The following is a 21,286-nucleotide window of genomic DNA, read 5'->3' as shown; positions in this document are numbered from 1 at the left end:
TAAACGTTCTCCCCAGTTTCTCCACGTTTATCTCCATTTTCACCCGATGAATGACACTAACCAGCCAGGAGCAGAATCTGGGTATGGCAGCTGTCAGGATTATAAAGCTGGTTTCTGTGATAACAGTGCCATCTGCAGGAAGACCACAGACAAGTCGGTTACTGCCCACCACCAGAGCCCACCTTGCAGGCCCCTGACTGCCTCCCCTCCTCAAGAGCGAGAGCTCCTCTTATTAGGATACAAAGTCTGATGCCTTCAGAAAATGAATTCCTCATCTGGGGACAAAAGCCTAATGAGGGGATGGAGAAAGGTTTCCTCATGTGATTATTCTTTCTAAGACAAACAGAAATACATATTTAAATACAGAGTCCTTTTCAATCTATGCTTTTAATTTTTGTCAAGGTAGTACAGGTGTTTATATTAAAAAACCAAACAAAAATTATCAAGGTCATCAAGCACTGGATATTATCATTCTCTAGAATTTTTTGCTACCATAATGGATAAAAAAACTGTATCTAACTATTGTTTCAAATTGTTTTTCCTGACTGTCAGTAAGGCTGTACATATTCACATTCATACATACATACATACATACATACACATACACACACACAGTGGACCCTTGAACAATGTGGGGGCTAGTGGTGCTGACCTTCTACACAGTTGAAAATTACAGTCAGCCCTCCATATCCACAGTTTCACATCCATGAATCAACCAACCATGGAATATGTAGTTCTGTAGTATATACTTGAAAAAAATCGAAAAAAATCTGTGTAGTTTAAACCTGTGTTCAGGGGTCACTTATGTACATGTGTGTGTGTATAAACATTAAAATATATATATATTACTTTAAAATTTGTTTTATTTTACACTCTGGTGAACTGCCTGCTCATATTTTTTGCCCATTTACTACTGAGTAGCTTGTTTTTTTCATATCCATTTGTAAAAGCTCTTCATAAATTAGGAAATACACCCTTTGTTTATTCTAAGTATTCTAATATTTTCACCAGTTTATTCCTGGTCTTTTGATTTAGACTGGTTTATTTTGCCAAATATATATATATGTGCATACACACACACACACACACACACACACACACACACACATATAAAAGCAAGTTCAAGTTTTGCTTTCCAAAGACGACATACACTTACCTTTTTCTTTAACCAAGATCTGAGATGTCAAAAATGATTCTGAGAACACCACAGATCCTAAGCACCCCCTTCCTCCCAGCAAGTCAGGAATGTCATAGATGGCCATACAAGCCTGTATCAAGTGAGAAACCAGAGACCAGTTGTCAGTCCTAAACATTCAGGGAAAGATCCACAAGAAATAGACCACAAAATACTAAGCCACATGGCAAAAAAATACTCGAGAATTTCTAAGGAAAACTCAAGTTATCTTGAAGTGCATCTCAAACTGGAAGATGACTTCAGGATCACCTAGGCTTCCTTGCAATTGCTCCTAGGTCAGAGGCACACTTGGGCTAGAAGAAGATCTTTATGTTTCAATAAATTCCCTCAAATTGCTTCTTCTTCCTGAAAAGCAATGTAACAGCCTTTCTTAACTGTGACCACTGTCACATTCTACTATGTCCTCATGCTCATGCATTCCTTCTTTGGTTTGGGCTCAAGTTCTGAACAAATCTGGAAAGTAAGATACATGTTTTCACAGATATTTTTGGCTCCATGTCAAAACATGCAAACACTCCTTTCAGGACCAAAAAATTAAAAGAAAGCTGTTCAAGATTTTATGGCCAACACAAATAAAAATAAGAGTCTTACATAGGTCAGGGAAAAAAAAAAACTGGAGCAACTCAGAGAAAGCTCCTGAATGGCTGGTAAGAAGGTTCTACTTTAGTTAAAAACTAGTGAAAATACAATAATTCTGAGGACAATCTAGCAGAGGAAATGCAGAAAATGGTATAGGCCCAAGTTGAAGTCTGAGATGAGCTGGAGTCTGAGATGACTGTGAAGATCTGGTGAGGGATACAAAATAAGTTGCATGATAAGCCCTCCCAGGTTCCTGCCCCTCCTGGCCTGACACTGCTGAATGACCAGGTGTAGAGCTCCTGAAACTAGAGTTCATTTCATACCTTGATGTCCTTGTGTAGGACCCTGCTCTACCCTTAGGGCAGAGACAAAAGAGGCTGGCCTATGGAAGGGACTGACAGAACCTCCAAAAAAAAAAAGGTGGCCGAAGAGTTGAAAGGAAAAAAAACAAACCATAAAGTCCTTATTCATCCATGTTGTCATGATGAAGAAATGCATAAAAAACTGACAGAAATACATAAAAAAATGCAAAAATAAAATGGCTTTTATTTTTGTTAACTTTCTTATTAGGCATAACAACTAGAAGCGAAGTGAAATCATTCAGTTGTGTCTGACTCTTTGTGACCCCATGGACTGTAGCCTACCAAGCTCCTCCGTCCATGGAATTGTCCAGGCAAGAGTACTGGAGTGGGTTGCCATTTTCTTCTACAGAGGATCTTCCCGACTCAGGGATCAAACCTGGGTCTCCTGCACTGCAGGCAGACATGTTACCGTCTGAGCCAAGATTTATTTAAATTTGTTTCAAAGAACTTTGAGTATCTGAAGACACAGACCCATCCTGGGCTACATGGTTCCTCTTACGTGACAATGATCAATTCGGTTCCCAGATCAATTAGAAAGACAAATCCTACAGCTCCTAATCCCCACTTTCTTATTTGGCCTCTGGTGTTCAGGAAGGGGAGAGAGGACATTAAAAAGAATATATGTAGTATTTTTTAGGCATTTGTTACGTACTTCCCATATGTGGCAAGGGGACAGAAAAAATATGAAACATGGTTCCTATTCTCAGGAAACCTACAATGTAAAGTTAGAGAGATAAGAGCTTTCCTACAAATAAGTCAACATGTGACACACTATAGAATTACTCCCTAATTTATGTAGTACAACCTTCGAGTACTCTAAGAATACAGTACTTATAGGGAGAAATGAGTAGGGCAGGCTTAAATGAAAAGGCAGAACTTCATCTCTGCCTGGAAGGGAGGACAGGATTTGGACAGAAAGCACCAACATCCTATTTTTTCTTTCCTATTTCATTAGCTGCTGCTGAATGTGTACTTAACACAGTACTGGACTCCTAATCACCTACTCCAGTGAAAAACACCTTCCAGAGCACTGCCTAAGAGTCTAAGAAGAGAAGTAAGGGAATCTAAAGTCTAGCAAGGAGACAAAGTAATATTTACCTAGCATCAGAAAGTATTCATTTTCCAGTCTTAGTAATGTTACAAAAAAGTCTCAATTAGTTCTAAAAGAACACCACCACAAAATGCTGGCACAGACAGGGAGCAGGTACATTACAAAAACAGAAACTACTCACAACCTTCAAAAATTACTCGTGTTGTACTACTCTCTGTAGATGAGACAACACTACTGCTTGTCCACTGATGATGGCAATGGGCATGCATTTTCTCCAAGTCATCCACACCTGTGCACCCAGTTCCCCATGATCAAAAATCTCACTGAAATTAAAGTTCAGGCAGGAGCCATAGAATGGACATAAGGTATAACTTGTACCCGCATATACTACAACCAGAATCTTGGCTGGATGTCCACCATCCTCTTATGCACTGCTTGCCAATTTTCTTTGTATCAGGATGCACTGGGGCAGGATGCAGAGGATTCGGATGTGACTGGGAGCAGCTAGTCTAGAAACTCTGGCTGCTGAAGACCACCCCAGGGACCAATATTTCTGCATCTCTAAACCCATTCCCCTGGCCCATCAGTAGAGAGGTCAGAAAGCTCTGCTCTGACTACCCCATTTCACCTGTGAGTTTTTTTTAAAACGTTTGTTTTTATTTCCACAAGCTCCTCTTAAATAAGGGCATCAACACAGGCCTTGGAACACAGAGAAGCCAGTGAAAATCTGGTCTGTGTTGAGGTAGGCTTGTCCTCAGCTCCCATTTCCACGTGAGGTCAGAGAAATCTCAGCCACTTGAAAGAAGCCTTTCGAACCTCAGGAAGAGATATTTACCATCCCCCGGTGCCCCCTCCCCCACCCATCCAGCTAAGATGACACCTAGGGTGCCTAGACACAGACATGTGGATGTGGTGAGCCTGGTACAGCTGCCTGGCAGCCTCAGAAAGCACAGGCTCACCACTGCTGCAGCTGCAAGAGTACTGAAGACAACTAGCTTTCTCCAGCAGGCTACCTAAGACTCCCACCTACTCCTACCTCACCCCTTGTAGATGTCCTTCAGAGGCCATTCCCTGCCAATTCACCTTTAACAGCTTTGCTTACCGTCTTCACAAAGTATAAGCTATCTTCACTGTCCAGAGGCACGATTCTAGAAAAGGAAATTGATAGGAAAGACAGGTATTAGATTTATAATGTTCTCTATTTTTCAACTTGCAAGCAACTCACACACTTAGATCTCTTTTGAGCTTTATCAAAACACTGGGTTGCATGTATGCAAAATTCCACTCAGATGGAATCAGATCCACCCCCGACCCTACTCTAGTCTTTCCGTGGGACTCTAGTCTTTCCGTGGGAAGCAGTCAGGATAGAGTGGTCTCAGTTGAGCACACCCAGCTTTGAGCCCAGCCCTGGAGTGATGCCACTGCCAGGTGTGGAAGAGTGAAAAGATCATCCATGGTAGCAGTTACATGGCAGCCTCTCTTATTTTGCTCTTAAACCTTGCCCCAAATGAGGACACACCATAAACACATACTTACCTTCCCTGATTATTCACAGCATGTATATGAAAAGCCATCTTGGAGCTGTAGACCCAAAACAAAATAAAACAAAAGTCAATCTGCTTTTGTGACCACTGTGTGGCAAGCTCTCTAAACACCTGCCACTGCAATGCACCTGTGCTGGGCCCTCATCGCCCCAGTGAGATATGTGATGTCCCTACAAGCCCTACGGTTTCATGCCATTAGCAAATGTGCGGCTAGTGTCTGACTCCAGTCATGGCCCTGCCTCTGTGCAGATTCTCAGGACTATCTTGACTCTTGGACAGAGAAGGAGAGAACTACGTGACTACTGCCCACGACAGACTGAGAGAAGCTCTACGTGCCCCAGGCCTCCAGCCCACAGCCCTGACATATTCTCCTGATCCTCTTCCTCTCTTCAACACCTCTGCAGTCAATCTGCCATCCCTGCTCAGAGCCAGACTGTTACCCACAATCAATTGCTGCTGTATAATTAAGTCAGGACTTCAGAACCGAGGAATAACCAGATAACCCTTTTGGCACCAACTCTTTTTGTAAAAGAAAGTTTCTAAATTGAATTAAGGTTATTTTTTTGCTGTAACAAATACTGGTCAGTCATATGCTAACTGCCCGTGTTGCCCTTGGGAGAATTTGCTAATCTGATGCAGTTTGAGAGGAGCGACCATGTGGAGAGAAGTGGAGCTCTAGAGTGGAGAATTGGCTCGTGAAGATTCTTCCTATTGCCTGGGTGCTCTCCTCTTGTTCTTTCCTCTAGCCAGGGTGGGACACCGCCCCCCAACCCCAGCCCCATGTAGGAGGCCACGGGATTGAGAGGTGGCTTGCCCTAGAAAGGCAGAGTGTTCTAGGCAAGGTCCCGAGGACAGGAGGAATGGAATGCCTCTGTCAGCCAAGCCAATGGTAACAGAGGAGAACTCACTGAGACAGCCGCTATCATTCACTTATCCAATCACTCTAGGGGGCAGGAGTATGATGAAACAGAGGCACAGAGAGCTCCCTATCTTGCCCAAGTCACCCAGTTGGAAAGCAAAGGAGCTTCCTTAAACTCAAGTCTGGCAGGAATAGATAGTACTGGTCAGCACACAGCCTTAAGAGACCAAACTTCCTCTAGCCTTCTCCTCTTAGGGCCAGAGACATGAGCCACAAGACCCAGAAAAAAGGACAAGAAACCTTAAGCAAGCCTAAAGCTTTTACCAAAGAGTTCTGGCTCATTCCCACTCACTCCTGGAGCTGTAGCAAAAGAATTCTTGTTAGCTTATTAACTGACTTAGTTTTCTAAATGTTTCTTCTCACTACCTAGGGCTGTAGATATAAGAAAATGTGGGGCATGGAGCCGAGGTATCACAGGGCACATCCCAGAAGTGTTATTTATTTATTTTTTAAAAACATTTATTTGCTTGGCTGTGCTTAGTTGCAGCACATGAAATCTTCCATCTTTGTTGCAGCATGTGGAATATAGTTCCTTGACCAGGCATAGAACCTGGGCCCCCTGCATTAAGTCTCTCCAGATGTATTTTATTTTTATTTTTAGCTATTTTATTTTTGGCTGTTCTGGATCTTCATTGCTTCATGGGATTTTTTTCTAGCTGTGGTGTGCAGGCTTCTCATTGCAGGGGCTTCTCTTGTTGTGGCGAACAGGCTCTAGGGCACCTGGGCTTCAGTAACTGTGGCTCTTGGGCTCTAGAAGCAAAGGCTCAGTAGTTGTGGCACACAGGCTTAATTGCTCCAAAGCATGTGGGATCATCCCAGACCAAGAATCATAACTATGTCTCCTGCACTGGCAGGCAGATTAATTTACCTCTGAGCCACCATGAAGCCACCTTTCCCCTCCAACCCCCAGAAATATTCTTAAAGAAATTTTCTAATATTGGTGTCTTTTGTCTCCTTCGCAAAAAACTATATCAAATGGTCCTAATATGGGACAGAAGGTTGAGTGGACTGGGTTCCTGAAGGTTTAGCTATGGACAAAGACTACACAGAGATCCACTGTGACATGCCAGGTGTGTGATGGCAAGACTGCCAGGAAGCCAAATTCCTAGATCATCTAGACGCTGAGACATGGCTAGGCTCAGGGGTTTCTACCATCTGAGAGGCAGATAAGGCCTAGGACAACTCTCTTCTAAGCAGTGACCATTTTCATGTGCCCAAGGCCCCTCATCATCACTACTAACAAACCTCACCACTCATGTCCCCAGCTTCATCTTTTTAACCTTGGAACCCATATCTGTCTGTTCTAGCACTGACATGTCTCCCATTCCAGCCTAATCAGCATGTCTGAAACAGTTCTGTAACAGTTCCTCCATCCTTGGCTTCTCAAATAAATCCCCCATCATGAAAGACTCGCCTTCATATACTAATGATTTACCAGAACATTCCTCAAAGGAATATCAAATACACGGGAGAAAGTTTTAAAAACACAAACATTAAATAAAAGTTTTTATTGATAATACAGGCCACTGCTTACCGTAGAGCTGTCTTAAACTGCATCAACTCAACGGAATTTAACCCAGATCCCAGGGTCTGCTCAGCTACCTCCTTGGCCTGTAAAACCAGTAATAAAACAGAAACAATTAGCTTTCACAGCAGGAAAGAGTACATTCAGCTGTGAGGAAAGGGCCCTTTTCACATCTGGCCAGGAGAACACTGCCCATCCTCTTTGCCTGACTACTCTGTATATATCAATAAATTAAAGTGAAAACATCTTGTTAAGGGGAACAGGTGCCTGGTTGGTTCAGGCTGGGTTCACATGTTGTTCAGTCACTAAGCAGTGTCTGACTCTTTGTGACCCCAGGATTGCAGAATGCCAGGCTCCCCTGTCCTTCCCTATTTCCTGAAGATTGCTCAAATTCATGTCCATTGAGTTGGTGATGTTATCTAATCATCTCTTCCTCTGCCATTCCCTTCTCTTGTGCCTTCAATCTTTACCAGCATCAAGGTCTTTTCCAATGAGTGGGCTCTTTGCATCAGGTGGGCAAAGTACTGGAGATTCAGCATCAGTTCTTTCAGTGAATATTCAGCATTCATTTCCTTTTGGATTGACTGGTTTGATCTCCTTGCTCTCCAAGGGACTCTAAAGAGTCTTCTCCAAAAAAAAAAAAGAGTCTTCTCCAGCACCGCAATTTGAAAACATCAATACTGTGATGCTCAGCCTTCTTTATGGTCCAACTCTCACATCCGTACACGACTACTGGAAAAACCACAGCTTTGACTACATGGACCTTAGTCAGCAAAGTGATATCTCTGCTTTTTAATACACTCTCTAGGTCTGCCATAGTTTTCCTTCCAAGCAGCAAGCATCTTTTAATTTCATGGCTGCAGTCACCATCTGCAGTGATTCTGGAGCCCAAGAAAATAAAATCTGTCACTGCTTCCACTTTTTCCCCTTCTATTTAGCATAAAGTGTTGGGACTGGATGCCGTGATCTTAGGTTTTTTAGTGTTGAGTTTTAAGCCAGCTTTTTCACTCTCTTCTTTCGCCCTCAAGAGGCTCTTTAGTTCCTCTTTACTTTCTCCAATTAGAGTGGCATCATCTGCATATCTGAGGCTGTTGGCTCTTTCTCCCAGCAACCTTGACTCCAGCTTGTGATTTATCCAGCCCAGCATTTTGCATGATGTACTCTGCTTGGAAGTAAAATAAGCAGGATGACAGTATACAGCCTTGTCATAATCCTTTCCCAATTTTGAGGCAGTCAGTTGTTCATGTCCGGTTCTAACTGTTGCTTTTTGACATGCATACATGTTTCTCAGGAGAAGGTAAGGTGGTCTGGTATTCCTTTCTCTTTACGAATTTCCAGTCTGCTCTGATCCACACAGTCAAAGGCTTTAGCATGGTCAATGAAGCAGAAGTAGACATTTTACTGGAATTCACTTGCTTTCTCTATGATGCAATGAATGCTGGCAGTTTGATTTCTGGTTCCTCTGCCTCTTTGAAACCCAGCTTGTACATCTGGAAGTTCTTGGTTCATATACTGCTGAAGCCTGACTTGAAGGATTTTGAGCATAATCTTACTAGCATGCGAAATGAACTCAACAGTATGGTAGTTTGAACATTCTTTGGCATTGCCCTTCTTTGGGACTGGAATGAAAACTGACCTTTTTCCAGTCACGTGGCCACTGCTGAGTTTTCCAAATTTGCTGGCATATTGAGTGTGGCACTTTCACAGCATCATCTTTTAGAATTTGAAATAGCTCAGCTGGAATTCCATCACCTATACTAGCTTTGTTTGTATTTAAGCTTCCTATGGCCCCTTTGACTTCACACTCCAGGATGTCTGGTGATAGGTAAGTGACCATACTACCATAGTTGTCCGGGTCATTAAGATCTTTTTTGTATAGTTCTTCTGTGCATTCTTGCCACCTCTTCTTAATCTCTTCTGCTTCTGTAAGGTCCTTACTATTCACATGAGAACACTTCATTCAGGCAGGTGGGCACTGGAACCTGATCTGGTGAGCTGTAATCAGCTGGGATGGTGCCATTATGAGGCCTGGAAAAATGCTTTCTCCTCCCCTCTCCCTGGCCCTTGGGGAGGGACCACTGCCCTCAGTATTTCTTGCCCAGATGCTAAGAACATGCAAATAAATTAAGTTATAAAAATCAGTTAAAAAACAAAGGTGCAGAATTGATATAGAAGAATAACCTGTTGTTTTGCATAAGCTTTCATCCCAAGGGCTGAGAAATCCCAAGTACTGGGGGGATTCAAGTTCAGTGAGGAGGGAAGGTGGCAAGGAACTGGTGACTAGGCTAGAGTCTCTTTGATATCTACAACACAACCTTTCCAATGTCAAATGATTTGCTTCAGGAGAGGTCCAATCGGCAATGGGGAAGAATCAAGCCAACTCGTCTCATCTGTTATTGGGTCAGATATAGACTCCAACTCAGCATGGCAGGTTAACCACAAACAGCAAAAAAGAAAATGGTCAGAGAAAGAGAACATACATGCCTATCAAGGAGAGGCAAGTTAGTTTTTCTAGTCTTTAGTTAATTTTTTAAAACAAAGAATTATAGGAAATCAAACTATGTAGCTCAAAACAAACTGATCTAACTTTATTAAAATTCATAGCAGAATAATCTATATTTCTCTTAATTTTTTAACTTTTGAAATCATTTTAAACTACTAAATAAAACAATATACTATAGATTGATTTTTTTTTTTTAACACAATCAGATATCCACAAAGAACTGCTAATCAGCTGTCATTCATAAGACAACAGCAGGTCCCAGGCATCACAAGCTTAGTACTCTAAAGGCATGTCTTTGTCTGGTGTCCAAGCTCACACACAAAATTAAGTATTAAAAGGTGTCCAAAGGTAAAACAAATGGATAAGAAGTTTCACATTAAAATAACTAAGGAAAGAGAAATGTGGTATTGAAATTACCTTTATGAGACTGGAAGTTTTAGCATAACATGCAATGGCAGCCAAAACAGCCTCAATAACAGTAGCATATACCTGTGACAAGAGCCTACTTTGAAAACAAAAAATAAGGGTTACCTATAACATCACAAGGTTTCATCAAAAGCTGCATGCACAAAAATGACATTCTCTAAGAAACTGATTTGAAACAGAGAAAACTATAAAAACAGAATTTGTTGATTTCTAGACCTTTTAAAAGCTATGTGCCCCATTCCAACTTTTACTTTGCTCTTGTTAAACCATGATAAGAATCATTTTTAAAAAAATTATTTTTAACTGAAGGATAATTGGTTTATAACACTGTGTTGGTTTCTGCCATACATCAACATGAATTAGCTATAGGTATACCTATGTCCTGGAGAGGAAATGGCAACCCACTCCAGTATTCTTGCCATTGACAGAGGAGTCTGGCAGGCTACAGTCCATGGAGTCGCAAGAGTTGGACACGACTTAGCAACTAAACCATCACCACCATACCGATGTCCCCTTTCTCTTGAACCTCCCTACCACCTCCCACCCCATCCCACCCCTCTAGGTTGTTCCAGAGCCCCGGAATGAATTCCCCAAATCATACAGCAAATTCCCATTGGCTGTCTATTTTACACATGGTAGTGCATATGCTTCCATGTTACTGTCTCCATTCCTCCCACCCTCTACTTTCTCCCTGCTGCCCACTCCCCACCCCGCCCCGTATCTGTAAGTCTGTTCTGTATGTCTGTGTCTCCTGTGCTGCCCTGAAAATAGAGGTTCATCACTATCGTCTTTCTAGATTTCATATATATGGGTTCATATACGATATTGGTTTTTCTCTTTCTGATTTACTTCACTCTGAGAACCAGCTTGTCTTAATTCTGCTCAAAAAACCAATCCTCCCTGTTTGTGATTCAACAGAAGAAAATGTCAACTACAAATTGCCAAAAGGGCATATGCCATCTGTCTCTTCGGAGACTGAACCCTGTGCTGCTGCAGCTGTTACCTTTGACATGCCCTGAAGGCAGTCCAGCATGGAGGTGAGGCACTCTGCTCCAAGGAAATTGGTGGAACAGTCTTTAGATAGTTTGGTATTTTCAGGAACTGATCCCAATCCTTGCATCTCCTCACATCTAGAAAAGTACTAAATCCCTTCATGGTGACATCAGATCCTGGTGACTAGCAGAAAATCTTTTGTAAAGTTAGCTTGATTGCACTGAACTCATCCTTCACAAAAATTATATACATTGACCTTCCCCCACTGGCAATTTGGAGCAATCTCTCAGAACTATCTGAGCTGCTGTCTCCTGGGCTGCAGTCCTCATTTTGCCTCAAATGAAACTTAACTCACAATTCTCACATTGTGCATCTTTTTTTAGTTGACAAAAACTATATGAGTACTCTGACCCTCAGAGGACCTGAAAGGTGTCAAGACACAGAATTGCTGCTTCTCCAGGAACTAACCACACCACACCTTCAAGTAGTCTCCTCCCCTGCTAAGGGCTGGTTGCTACTGGAACCTCAGGGGACAAAAGAGATTATCCCACTGAGAAGACAGCCTCTATTTAAATGCAAATTAACAGGTTGGATGGCATCTCAATGGACATGAGTTTTAGCAAACTCCAGGAGATGGTGATGGACAGGGAAGCCTGGCGTGCTGCCATCCACTGGGTCGAAAAGAATCGGACATGACTTAGTGACTGAACAACAACAGCTGTAAACCACTTTCCAAATATCAGATTTAGAGAACAGAGAATGCTTCTGAGGGTGTTAGGTAAAGAGTCCAAAATGGTGATTAAAAAAGTGGCACTTTAAAAGGCAGATAAAGAAATTAAAAAGCCCATGAAAAACAGAATTTAAAAAGCCCGCGAAAAATAGAACAAAGGGAAAATCTATAGCAAGGAGCTTTGGTGGGAAAAACATGCCCAACATGCACCCTTCCCTAGTTGGTCCTGGATACAAGCCCTGACTGACATGAGGCAAAACAAATCAGACTCCAAGCACTGCTTGGGGGCGGGGAACAAGGACATGAAAAACCTAAAATGGGGTGGGACCCACTCCTTTGGGGTAGGTCTGCTCTCACATCTTGGGGAGTGTATTTTTCATGTCGCCTGTTTAATAAATCCTGCCTGTGTGAACTTTATAGTCTGTCGTTTTAATTCTTTTACTGTGACAAGACAAGGACCAAGGAAAGAACCACACCTGACAAAAGGAAGGACCCCCTGGCCCTGCCTAATCTTGCTCTTATCTGACTTTGCACTTCCCAAAGCCATTAGAAGAAGGGTGTTTTCTTTGCCAGATGGGGAATGCCATGAAGATCTCTAGAAAATCCCAATCTGGTTCCCTAATGGGTAGGGTTTTTCAATCTGCATTTTGGGCCAGCTGATTCTTTGTTGGTGAAGACAAGTTCACGGGGTCACAAAGAGTTGAACACAACTTACCAACAAGAAAACAATTCTTTGCTGGGAGGTCTGCCCTGTGTATTACAGGATATTCAGAAGCATTCCTGGCCTCTCAGTAGTACCCCCAGTTGTGACATCCAAAAATGTTTCCAGACACTGTCAAATATCCCTGGGGGTCGGGGTTGGGAAGGGACTAGTGGGAGTGGTGCAGTAAAATTGCCCTTGGTTGAGAACCATTGCCTCAGGAGGAGACCCAGGGTCTTATTAGGATAATTACAGAGAGAAGGGAGCTTCCCTGGTGGCTCAGTACCATCTGCAATGCAGGAGACCCAAGTTTGATCCCTGGGTCAGGAAGATCTGCTGGAGAAGAAAACAGCAACCCACTCTAGTATTCTTGCCTGGGAAATCCATGGACAGAGGAGCCTGGCAGGCTACAGTCCGTGGGATCCAAAGAGTCAGATACAACTTAGTGACTAAACCACCACCACTACCTGCAGAGAAAAGGGACTCATTCACAAGGCCTCAAAATGTAAGGGATGTGTCTGGCAAATAACTGTCTTATCTAAGAATATGCCTATGTTTAAGCCTGAGAATCCTATAACAGGTAAAGGAAGGCAAAAGGAGGGAGTATGATAGCAGGAAGGATCAGAGAAATGATTTGGTCATTCTCATCTTACAGACAAAACAAGTAGGGCCTATAGCAGTGGAATAAGTTGTCCAAAGCCATAGAAAATCACACAACTGAACTCAGGTCTACTCTTAGCCTTGTGCTTTTCCGTTGTGCCACACCACACTGCCAATTTCCTTCTTGGCTTCCACCACCACACCTTTTCATTGCAGATAAGAGACTGGAGTTGGGTAGAAGAAAATGAGAAACAACACATAACAAAATGATAGCTCCAAGGTTCAACATACCCTGAAGATTATTGACTAGGCTACAGCAGGGGGGTACGTCCTGGTAAGCAAAGTGTCCGGCAGGGACACTGTCCAAGAGCTTGGTCACTTTCAGATATGACAAGAAGCCTCCACATCTCAATTCTAAGGGCAAAGATTTATAGAGGTCAAAAATACACAATTCCTCTCTTCTTCACCCAGCTGACTTCAAACATCGCTCAGTACCATTAGTCAGGCTGACACCCTGCCTGGCTTTCTCCTATACAGACCCTCAGGCAAGAGTTCAATACAAAGCTTCCTGGCTTCTGACTCATAAAAAGGCCTGGACAGGAGTCCAGAGACCCATGATTAGGGAAGGGCCTGCTCTATGCCTGGATAGTGCTGCTATTGCCTTCACTAGGACTCCATTAGGCCCCAGTTCCACTAGCCCTGTGACTTAACAAATCACCTGATGTGGGCCCAAGCACCACTCAACATCCGTCTCTGAAGTACAGTACCAATGGATTTGGTTTAGGCAAAATGTCTAAGGGTCCAGAATGAGGATCCGTGGCAATGGTTAAGCACAACTGGCATGGAAGTACAAGCAGGTACAAAGCAATACAATACATATCCATCAACATATGAGAATGTGGTGACTTGCTGCTAAGATAAAGAAAACCCACACAAAAAACTATACATACTGTAACTGCAGCTACACAAAACCTGTATGTATAATTAAAAAACAACAAAAAGATATACATTAAGATACTAATAGGCAGTGTCAAAGAGGAGGAATTATGGCTAATCTTATTTTTTTTCCTTTATTGCAAATTTTCTAGTGTGACTATATTACTTTACATGTTTTGAACAGAGCCATATGGGTCCTACTCTAGAAAGTCTGATTTAGTGGTTTTGAGAACTACTATAACCTGGGAAACATATCTTTTTAAAAAGATCCTTAAATGATTCTCTGTGGTCTGTCCCCTACCTTTGGGAAGCAGAGACCTAACTAGTTTATGCCAGGATATCTAATTAGGTAATAACAGAACTCTATTTAATGTTCATATTTCTGAATGAAAATCCCTTTATGGAACTCAGAGATTCCTGAATTATTATGGACTGATTATGTCCTTCCAAAATCCATAGGAAAGCCCTAACCCTCAATGTTTGGAGGTAGGGCTGGGCCTTTAAAAGGTAAAGTTAAAGGCAGTTGTAATGGTGGGGCCCTAATCCAATAGGATTGGTGTCCTGATAAGAGGAAAAGATACCAGAAGCTTTTCTCTCTCTCCATGTGAGCACAGAAGAAAGGCTATGTGAGGACACATGAGAAGGTGGTGGTCTGCAACTCAAGGAGAGAAGCCTCACCAGAATCCAACTCTGCTGCTACTGAGATGTGTGACTTCTAGCCCCCAGAATGTGAGAAAATAAATTCTGTTGTATAAGCCACTCAGGCTGTGGTGTTTTGTTGCTGCTGCTGCTGCTGCTAAATCACTTCAGTCATGTCTGACTCTGTGTGACCCCATTGACAGTATTTTGTTAGGGCAACCCAAGTAGACTACTATAAGTATTAATGAGTTTACTTCCTATTTTTGGTTTCCTGCTATAGTGATGGGAGTGTGTGGTAGGAGGGTGTGGAGGTCAACACTAGGACTTTTCTAAGGCTGCATGACCTGAGTTGAGATCTTAGTTCTGGTCCATAAGTCTGTGTGTCAGATTCAGAGGAAATACCTCTCAGACCAGATATGGTTTCACACAGATTCTAGCAGTGGGTTTCAGGATGTTCTATTTTTTAGAACATCCCTAATATGAAATGAAGTATATAGAAAACATATTAAGAAGAGTTATGTGGGACTTCCCTGGTGATTCAGTGGCTAGGAAACCACCTGCCAATGCAGGGGACACAGGTTCAATCCCTGGTCCAGGAAGATCCCACATGCCATGAAGCACGAAGTCTATGTACGTCAGCTACTGAGCCCATGAGCCACAACTAATGAAGCCCATGCACCCCATAGCCCAAGCTCTGCAACAATAGAAGCCACAACAAGGAGAAGCCCACACACTGCAAGAGTAACTCTCCTGCTTGCCACAACTAGAGAAAGTTCATTCTTTCTAGAGACAAAGACCCAGTGCAGCCAAAAAAAAAAAAAAAAGAAATAAGGAAGCCTGGTTCTTCATTTTAAAAAAAGAAAAAAAGAAGAGCTATGGTATTTAAATGCATGGAGGTGCAGGTAGGAAGTCTCTGAGTTCTGGAGAGAGGAACAGATGGCAAACCTGGCAGAGTCTCTAGCCTAGACTCCAAGATGAGAGACAGGGGCTGAGACATCTTGGGAGACCACACAGCTCTGCTCAGTCTTAAAGAAAATGTCCCACCCAATGTCCATCTCAAAAGGAGGTAGATGTGATGGTCTCAACTTCTGAATAACTTAACTCAGAAAGAAAAAATGTAATAGAAATGAAGACTTACATTTGTTCAGTTTTCTTGGACAGTTTGTTGTCATCTCCTGTGAAAGAGGACCATTTATTACGAATGTGAAAAGATTACAGGAAATGCAAACACTTTACAAGGAGACTAGAATTTCCTATTTTGAAGGAGATGTCAAGGACTGTATTTTTTTTTCTTTTGAGTTAAATACTGTACAAGTACAAATAATAGTGAAACCTAGCTTCTGTGAATATCCTCCTAGACCTTTATCCTGGACAATGATTTTGGCAACACACTTAGCATCACCACTAAACACCAAAGAAGACATGTGGAATCTTTGGCTTCAGAAAGTTTCTGCCTCTGTATTTAATTTTGTAAAAAAGAAGGTATAAGTAAACAGGCTCAGTTCTACCTCTTTTTTTCATCTCCTTAATTCAACTCATGTTATGTTCAGAATTTCCCAGCTTACATAATAACTCTCAGGAGAAAAGCCTGGTTTCTAATGTACGCTCCTCTGTAGAACAGTGCTGGGATCCTCATTTATTCTTCTCCATGTCTCTTTGGATGTCTTGTAGCTTCTGGTTAGCCCAGCAAGGAGGACAGCCTCAGTCAGCCTAGCCTTTCAAGAGCATTGACACTTGCTCCTGTCAATGTTCCCAGCTTATGGGTACCCTTCTACTGTGGCTCTTCCTCACTTTTCTCACAAGAATAACAGGCACCTGGCTGAGTCATCCAAGTTCCCACTGCAGCCCATATCTCCTATCTGCAACTGCAGCTGACTCATCTTTGCCTTCCCTCTGATACCACTTACATGGTCTTACATATGATTAGACCTAATATATACTGAGCTGATAATTATTCCTCCATTGAAATATACTCTGTGTGAAACGTGTTAGGCACAACTCTCCACTTGGAACCAGAGAGGGAATCAGAGGCTATAAAATGTGTTTCTGAGGAAAGGAGTAAATCCTGAGTCCATCTCTAGTTCATGGGAGAATAGGCAAGCTGATGAGACAACTTACATGGACTTACCCAAGTAAGGAACATGAGTAGCTCCAAAAAAGTATGTTCTTGAACAAGCCAGGGGTCCCTTTGGTGAAACACACTGTACTACCTGGATGTCAGAAAAAAAAGTAAAAAAGGGGGAGGGACTTTTAAAAGTGTATAATTAATGGAAATCCATTTTATTTTACCAACAGCTGATTTATTATGGACCTGAGTTTGAGTAGGCTCCAGGAGTTGGTGATTGACAGGGAAGCCTGGTGTGCTGCAGTCCATGGGGTCGCAAAGAGTCAGACACGACTGAGTGACTGAACTGAACTGAAAGGCATAGGGGAAAAGGTCACCTTTAACTGTTGTTTTCCCAAAGATACCTTTTGTGTGTTAACTTAGGCTATTTTGTGAGGCTGCTGTTGGGTCAGCCCAGGATGCTAAAGAATTAACAATTTAGAAGGAAAAGAAGATGAAATGTGCTTAGGTTTTGACTATCATTAATATTTAGTCCAGACCTTTCACAGTGAGGACCTTGGTTGACATGATATGTAGATGTGGAGGGGCAGCTACAAACTCAGGAAAGGAGGTGATACCCAGGTCCCCACCTTCATCTGTATTTCATCTTTGTACACAGGCCTTCCAGGAGAGAAAATAAGTTCTCTAGATTTTTAAATTCTTATTTTTGTTCCCTGCTTAGTTGTTCATTTATACAGATGGAAATGGATGTCCTTTCCTCCTTTGAAAATCCAACATCTCATCAGGGTTCTGAGGATAGTAGGTTCAAAATGCAAAAATGCTCTCACAAGAACTAAAGGAAAGGAAATTAGTACAGTATATTAAAAATAGCTAAATATAACACAAATATCCATTCCTTCTATTTCACTCCATTGTTTAAGTTACAAGAGAAAATAATGGCATTTTTCTGTAATCCAAGTTATAGATTTGAAATTGACTTAATTCTGACTAATCTAAATCATACCATAGTGTATATGATCAACATATTCATGAATCTAAATGAAAAATCATGTACATAATTCTAATTGTTGGTTAATAGGCTTATTTCCAACATGTTTCTTGGATTTCCAAATTTTCCGTAACTAAAGGCTTTTTTTAAAGGTGCCAAGTATTTCAAACCTGCTTCCTTAGATGATGTCAGAAATTTATGTAAGCATATATTAACCTCAAATTTATTTAAATGCAACTGACAACAGATTAATCTCCAAAATATACAAACAGCTCATACAGATCAATATCAGAAAAACAAACAACTCAATGAAAAAAATGGGCAGAAGATTTAAATAATGAAAAAATTTCTTCAAAGACGACATACAGATGGCCAAAGGCACGTGAAAAGATTCTAAACATGTTTAATTTGAGAAATGCAAATCAAAACTACAATGAGGTATCACCTCACATTGATCAGAATGGCTATCATCAAAAGTCTACAAATAATAAATGCTAGAGAGGCTATGGAGAAAATGGAACCCTGCTACATCATTGTTCGGAATATAAACTGGTGCAGCCACCAGTCTGGAGAACAGTATGGAGGCTCCTCAAAAAACTACAAATAGAGCTACCATATGATCCTGTACTTCTGGGCACATATCCAGAGAAAATCCTAACTGGAAAAGATACATGCACCCTAATGTTCACTGCTGGATTCCTGACAATAGCTAAGACATTGAAACAACACAAATGTCTATCAACAGATGAATAGATAAAGAAGACGTGGTACATATATACATAATGGGCTATTACTCAGTCAAAAAAGCATGAAATAATGCCATTTGCAGCAACATGGATGGACCTAGAGATTATCACAGTAAGTGAAGTAAGCCAGAGAAAGATAAATATCATATATTATCGCTTATATGTGGAACCAAAAAAAGAAAAAAATACAAATAAACTTACTTTGCAAACGGTAAGAGACCATAGAAAACAAATGTATGGTCACCAAAGGGGAAAGGGGGATGGGAGGAGGGACAAATTAGGAGGTTGGGATGAACATATACCCATTACTAATACAGAATAGATAACAAGGACCTACTGTATAGCATAGCCAATATTACAAAATATAATAACCTATAAGGGAAAAGAATCTGAAGAATATATATATGTGTGTGTGTATGTGTGTATAACTGAATCATTGTGCTGTACATCTGAAACTAACACTATTATAAATTGCAAAAAATTTTTATTGATGTTTATACTAAAAAGGAAATTGGCACAATAGGATCTGCATGTATAATGTAAAAGTGCTCAGATAATCTGAATTTGCAGATATACTATCACCTATATAATTTGTAAATTATTCACAAATAGCACAGAAATGGAAAAGATAAGTATGTCACCTTGGAACAGAGCTGAATGAAGATGAAAATTCATAACTAGGGCCCCTACTGCCCCAGGACCAGCTCTCAGGTAAGCTCCTTGACTTCATTATGTTTTCATATTTGTATAATAAAGCACTCCAATTATTATATAAAGTTGTGTAAATAATCTGCTAAATGTTTGTTTTAATAAACTATTTTTTAGAGCAGTTTTAGGTTTAAAGACTGATCCAAGAGTAGAGAGAATTCCCATATTACCTTCTCTCCTTCCCCTTGCCTCCACAATTTCCCCTATTATTTGTCTTATAATATTATACTTGTTATAACTGATGAACTAATATTGATAAATTATTATTTTTAAATATTTATTTTTATTTATCATCTGGCTGTTCTGGATCTGAGTTGTTGCACATGGGATCTTTAGTTGTGGCATGTGGAGTCCAGTTCCCTGACTAGGGAATTGGGCCCCCTGGATTGGGAGCATGGCGTCTCAGCCACTGGACCACCAGCGAAGTCCTGAGAAATTATTATTAACTAGAGTCCACCATTTATATTAGGGCTCATTCTTCATACTGTACTTTCTATGGATTTTGACAAATGTATAATGACATGCTCATCATTTCAGTATCATACAGAATAATTTCACTTCCCTAAAAATTCCCTGTGATCCACCTATTCTCCTTTCCTCCCAAACCCCAGGCAATGACTGATCTTTTACTATCTCCACTGGGTTTTTTTTTTTCGGCTGTACCACATGGCCTGTGGGATCTTAGTTTCCTGTCCAGGCACTGAACCCGGCCTCTTGGCAGAGAGAGTGCAGAGTCCTAAGCAATGGACCACCGGGGAATTCCCTTTACTGTACTGTCTCCATTGTTGCACCTTTTCCAGAATGTCACTGAGTGGAAATCATACACTATGTAGCCTTTGCAGATTGGCTTAACATTTTAAAAAATATATATTTATTTGTTTATTTGGCTAGATCAGGTCTTAGTTGCATCACTCAGGCTCTCCAGCAGTGGTACACAAGCTCCAGAATGTGCAGGCTCAGTAGCTGTGGCACGGCATGTGGGATCTTAGTTCCCAGACCAGGGATTGAACTGGCGTTCCCTGAATTGCAAGGCAGATTCTTTTTTTTTTTGCCCCACCCCACCCCCGCAAGGCAGATTCTTAACCACTGGACTACCAGGCAAGTCCCTGGCTTCTTCAGCTTGGCAATATGCATTTTAGGTCCCTCCATGTCTTTCTGTGGGGCTTCCCTAATCTGGGTTCAATCCCCGGGTTGGGAAGATACCCTGGAGGAGGGCATGACAATACGCTCTAGTACTCTGGTCTAGAGAATCCCATGGACAGAGGACCCTGGCAGGTTGCAGTCCTTAGGTCACACAGAGCAGGACACAACTGAAGCAACGAAGCCGCAGCAGCACCAACAGCATGTCTTTCTGTGGCTTGATAGCTCTTTTTATCACTGAAACACAGTCCACTATATAAATTTACTGGTTTTATTTATCCATTCACCTACTAAAGGACACCGTGGCTGCTTCCAAGTTATGGCAATTATGAAAAGTGATGTTATAAATAAATTCCTTGTGTAGTTGCTTTTTATGTGGACATAAATTTTCAACTCTTTTGGTAAATACAAAGGAGTATAACTAACGCTAAAACAATGATCAGTTTTGTAAGAAACTGCCAAACTGTCTTCCAAAGTGGCTGCACCATTTTGCATTTTCACCAGTAATGAATGAGAGTTTCTGAAGTTCCATTCTCTCCACCATTTGGTGTTGTCAGTGTTTTAGCCATTCTAAGGTGTATAATGGATGGCTAAATTATCGCTCCAAACATTTCAGAGCACAATCCTCACTGACTCTTCTACTAGTCTGTGAGATCCTCCAAGGCAAAGACCATGAATAAAATTTTCTTTAACCTAGCATAGTGACTGGAACATAGTAGACACTCAAAGAGGATTATTGAATTAATGAGCAAAAAGCCCTTTGGCTTTGGAGTCATAAAGACCTAAAAACAGAAACTGGCTATTTCATCCACAATGTGAGTGTGCACTGGGGCTGGTTTCTTTTTCTGTAATTTTTTGAGATAAAATTCACTATTGAAAAGTATACAAAAAAATGTACTGGTTTCTCACTGTGCTCTTTCATCCTCCTTATTGTTCT

General features: G+C 41.4%; 1 protein-coding gene across 2 annotated transcripts in view; it reads right to left on the bottom strand.

Annotated features, from left to right (window-relative positions):
- Positions 1 to 21,286, bottom strand: part of DNAAF9 (dynein axonemal assembly factor 9) — a 174,129-nt gene that overhangs the window by 70,159 nt on the left and 82,684 nt on the right. For both annotated transcript variants that reach the window (XM_061126714.1, XM_061126715.1), the window contains 8 exons: positions 16,831 to 16,912; positions 15,841 to 15,877; positions 10,096 to 10,183; positions 7,185 to 7,261; positions 4,724 to 4,768; positions 4,290 to 4,335; positions 1,157 to 1,268; positions 62 to 132 (listed from right to left, as the gene is read on the bottom strand). In XM_061126714.1, the coding sequence (XP_060982697.1) occupies positions 62 to 132; positions 1,157 to 1,268; positions 4,290 to 4,335; positions 4,724 to 4,768; positions 7,185 to 7,261; positions 10,096 to 10,183; positions 15,841 to 15,877; positions 16,831 to 16,912 (558 nt within the window). The remainder of the gene's footprint in view (positions 1 to 61; positions 133 to 1,156; positions 1,269 to 4,289; positions 4,336 to 4,723; positions 4,769 to 7,184; positions 7,262 to 10,095; positions 10,184 to 15,840; positions 15,878 to 16,830; positions 16,913 to 21,286) is intronic.

The sequence above is a fragment of the Dama dama genome, chromosome 23 (assembly GCF_033118175.1).
Source record: "Dama dama isolate Ldn47 chromosome 23, ASM3311817v1, whole genome shotgun sequence".
Taxonomy (NCBI): Eukaryota; Metazoa; Chordata; class Mammalia; order Artiodactyla; family Cervidae; genus Dama; species Dama dama.
This window is presented reverse-complemented; position numbering and strand designations above follow the sequence as displayed.